Genomic DNA, 4,368 nt, shown 5'->3' with positions numbered 1-4,368 from the left:
CACAGATTCCCTCCCACAGACCGGTACGCTCCCACAGAGCGGGCCTCCTCAGGGTGCCGTCGGCCAGGCAGTGTCGGCTGGCGACCCCCAGGGGGAGGGCCTTCTCTGTGGGTGCCCCCACCCTCTGGAACGAACTACCCCCCGAGATCCGGACGATCCCGGATCTCTTAACCTTCCGCCGCGCCCTCAAGACATGGCTCTTTCAACAAGCGGGACTGACCTAGGGTGAATTTTAAATAGGGAATAATTTTTAAAGATTTTAATAATGACACAGCCATTAATATATTTGGTTTTTAATTGGTTTTATAGGGGAAATGTTTTTTGTGTTGTTTTTTAACATGCTGTGAGCCGCCCTGAGTCCCGTGGGGAGAAGGGCGGCATAGAAGTTAGTGAAATAATAAATAAATGAAATAAATACATGTGGCAATCTAGATGACACCAACTGATTCTTTGTGACATGTGCTTTGGTTCTTTCATTTATAATCAAAACTTCACAGCCTTATCTATATTTTTGTCATCAAATGCAGCCCACAAATAAGGCTGCTTTCATTCAGATTTTCACATGGTTTCCTTTTCTCTTACAAACAAACAAACAAACAAACAATTGGATCACATAACCTTTTCCTCCTTCCCCTTGTTAATTTGTATCTTCTTTTATATTCCAAGTTGGTTATCATCAGCAGATCCATAATACTGGCTTATCACCCATCATGGATTTGGTTAATCAAGTCTGACGCATAACACTTTTCAACAGAATGAAGAAGTAGACAAGGTTACTAGTCATAAATATTCTCATCCCACATTCAGCATTCTCTGTTTTTGGTAAAGACAGTACTGTCATTTGCCATAAAAGAATTAGGCTTAGGAAAAAAAGAAACTCAATTTTTCCCCAAATATGTTGTTGCTGCGCTATGCATGCTAGAACCTAGACTCTCCTTTCAAGCCAATGCGCTATTGCCTGAAATTTAGCAACTAAGCAGTATGTACAGCGTATTGTCACATACTCAGGAACTTCCATTGGAACAGAAAATAAGCATTAATTTTAAATTAATGTCCCTAGTCTAAGTTTGACACCTTCTATACTGAAAGCTATAAGTATTTATAGCATGCAAGCTTTGTAGGCATACTGTAATGGAATAGTGGAAATTGCCAGCCTAATGATATTTGGCAATCTGTATTCTTTCTTCTAAATTTCACATATGAAAAACATGGAGAGAAGCTTTGGCTCAGTTATTAGAAAAATATACAGTTGCTTTTTGAATTATGATATGTGGGAGCAGGGCTTTTTTTCAGCCGGAACGCGGCGGAACCGCGTTCCGGCACCTTTTTCCGGGCCGGCCGCACCGGAAATAGCCCCTCCCACACCGGAAATAGCCCCTCCCAAATTTTACTTGCATTCCTGTTCTCTAAAGGGGCGGTCCTAGGGTTTGATGAGGGCGTGGCCAGGTTTGAGTTCCGCCACCTTTTCTCCGAGAAAAAAAGCCCTGTGTGGGAGTAATATGAATCTTAGCTATTAATATTTAGTAACTTTATTTTCAACATATTTGAATATGTAATCTTTGCTATTAAGGGCTTAAGACTCTAGGCTGTCCTACATATAATCCTATAATGTGCTGTGTAACTTTGATGATAAACTATGGACTTATTTTTTCATCTTGTAAGCTCTACATTATTTTCTACTGATGCAGAAAAATACTGTATTTTCTTGACTGCTACATCAAAAGGTGTTGTCTTTTGAGATTCTAATGTTTGATTCGGAGTGTAATCACTTAGGATCACATTCCGCACTGTGAAGACAGTTTCATATTTGTTCAAGTAGAAAGCTTCTACCCATCAAAACATGAAAGGTTATATGTGAATAATTTCTGGGAAAAAAACATTTTAGCATAGTTATAATAATTGTTTCTCTCAAGTTATTAAAGCTCCAATCCTTAGAATAATAGCTCAGAACCACTGTTCATAAATCACATGATTATCAAAAGCCTCCATGGATAACAATGTGATTCTTTTGTTGCCAGCTTCATATTTATTTAGGGAATGCTGACAATGTTATAGGAATGTTTTCTTTTGCCCAACCAGTAAGATTCTTTGCAATATGTATTTTGAAATTCTGTTGAATCCAAGACCTCCCAAAGGTATATGCACTAGACTTACGGCTGTCTGCAAATGATTGTTTTTCATCCCACATGGCAATAAACTGCTATGGCATATACATATGCTGTGAAACATATGGGTTAGATAATTAAAGTAACAGTATAGTTATAACATAATTAATACTTTATTTTATTAATTTGTTGGTATTCTACCTTGCCTTCAGCTGCTTATGGCAAGGTGGAATATCATCTCCTCCTCCAATTTTTCCACACAACTACAGTCCTAGGAGCCAAGGGCTAAGATAGAGTGCCTGATCCAAAGTCACACAAGATACCTTCATGCTGAGGATGACTTAATGCAAACACCTTAACAATCACCTCACATTGGCTCTCAGCATAATAATAATATATGAAATATGTTTTCTTCTAGGAATTGCTCTTATATTATGATCTTATTGAATCAACATTTGAAAATACGAAGCTGCCAAGCAGAAAAGTCGATGCTTTAGACCATTTTCAGAAGTGCTTTGCAATTTTAAAAGTCCATAAGGAAGGAGTGAACAAAGGAAGTGCTGTCAGATCAAAGGTTTTCGCTGAAGAAGAAACAAAAGACTGGAAAGCAATTCGTGTGGATCTGGTTGTTACCCCTTTCGAACACTATGCATTTGCTCTCTTAGGATGGACTGGATCTAGGGTAAATAACTTCCTTTCTTCCTGTTTATATTTCTGTCCTGTATAAAGCAATATACCATGCAGAACCGTACATCTGAAAAAAATGTTCATTTCTTTGGCTTATCACTTGTATATTAATTTTCTCCTTGTTTCTTTTCTGAAAGGTACAGTGCTACTTTATGTCCTGAATAGGTGGAAAAATACTTACCAAAATAGTATAGGGCACCAATTGAGTTTTATAAACTATTGTGGAAAAAATACCTACTTCAAACAAGGAAACAAAGCATTTTTTTGATTGATATAATGAAGTATCTTTTATTGGCATGCACAACTATAGTGATCATTGTAGTCCCGGCCACAAGATTACAAAAGAGCCCTGAAATACTATAATCAAGGTTATGGGTTATATTCTCCCAGAACTGTAACATCGAAATGATTCAGAAAGCCATAATAATCATACTCTGATCTTTACAGCTGAAATGCCGCATCTGTTAACAACATGGGGTAACTTTAAGATGTTCTGGCCCAATCCTTCTAAATTCTACATACATATAAGGGCTCCAAGGTCACCCCTTTCTACTGCTACTAGAACATTCCAACATAAACAGTAATCTTTACAGGTTGTGGTTTCTGTAATCCATCTTGTTCTCTGTAAGGGTCATCAACTGTTTCAGTTCTTCTGCTCTGTCTAATAGAGTTCTTCCAAACCCATCAAGAAATGATAAAATATTATTCCCCCCCCCCCATAAATCTTATCTGGTTTTCCCAATCCAGTTTCAGTATTTTAGAGAAGCTATAAATACAAAATTCACTGGAGGAAAAACAGCAACTTTTTTTTTTTTTGCACACAGGAAAATCCAAGTTTGACATCAGTTACCTATGTTGACACCTTACCTTTTTTTTCCAGAATTTGAATGTCTTGAGCATATGAAGAATCATTAGGTCATGCATCAATCTGTTCCCCTCCTTTAGGAAACTTTACTTGAATATTTCAAAACCTTTCTCCTCACCTATGGGAACTTTAAAATAACAGTTATGTTTAAGAGAAAACGTGCTTGAAAACCCATTTGTCTTTTTGTTTTCTTTCTTCTGTTTTTTAAAACTAGTTTCTAAAAACAGGTCATAGAAGTATAAAAACTCTACAGTAAACATAAAAACAAAATATAATTGTAATAAGCAGAAGACTTCAGGGTTTAAAAATTTAAATAAACAAAGCAAAAACCAAATATTAATTCACTTATTTTGTAGAAGACTTCATTACAACATTTGAATTAAAATGGTGAAACTGAGATGGTGAGAAGAATGGGAAATGTGTTTTCAGGAAAGAATCAGCCAGGTTTGTTGAATGAGATTTAGAAAGGGTAGACTATAATTGTAATTTATATATTACCTTTAGAGTAAGCTTATTTAACTCAATGATATTTACCTTACTTCTGAATATTGCTGAAGGTTGCACTGACTCCTTAATATTACTTGTGGTTTTTACTTATGTGTAGTGTGCACTGTGGACAGTACTTAATTTCGTTATGAGATACACAATGACAATAAAAATATTCTATTCTATTCTATTCTATTCTATTCTATTCTATTCTATTCTATTCTT

General features: G+C 36.2%; 1 protein-coding gene across 1 annotated transcript in view; it reads left to right on the top strand.

The window, feature by feature from the left end:
• DNTT (DNA nucleotidylexotransferase) overlaps positions 1-4,368 on the top strand; it is a 139,314-nt gene that overhangs the window by 108,093 nt on the left and 26,853 nt on the right. The window contains exon 7 of the mRNA XM_015825478.1: positions 2,524-2,787. Coding sequence (XP_015680964.1) covers positions 2,524-2,787 — 264 coding nt within the window. The remainder of the gene's footprint in view (positions 1-2,523; positions 2,788-4,368) is intronic.

The sequence above is a fragment of the Protobothrops mucrosquamatus genome, unplaced genomic scaffold (genome assembly GCF_001527695.2).
Source record: "Protobothrops mucrosquamatus isolate PMUCROS unplaced genomic scaffold, P.Mucros_1.0 scaffold2653, whole genome shotgun sequence".
In the NCBI taxonomy this organism is placed as follows: domain Eukaryota; kingdom Metazoa; phylum Chordata; class Lepidosauria; order Squamata; family Viperidae; genus Protobothrops; species Protobothrops mucrosquamatus.
The sequence above is the reverse complement of the archived record's forward strand: the minus strand, read 5'-3'. Positions and strand labels throughout refer to the sequence as shown.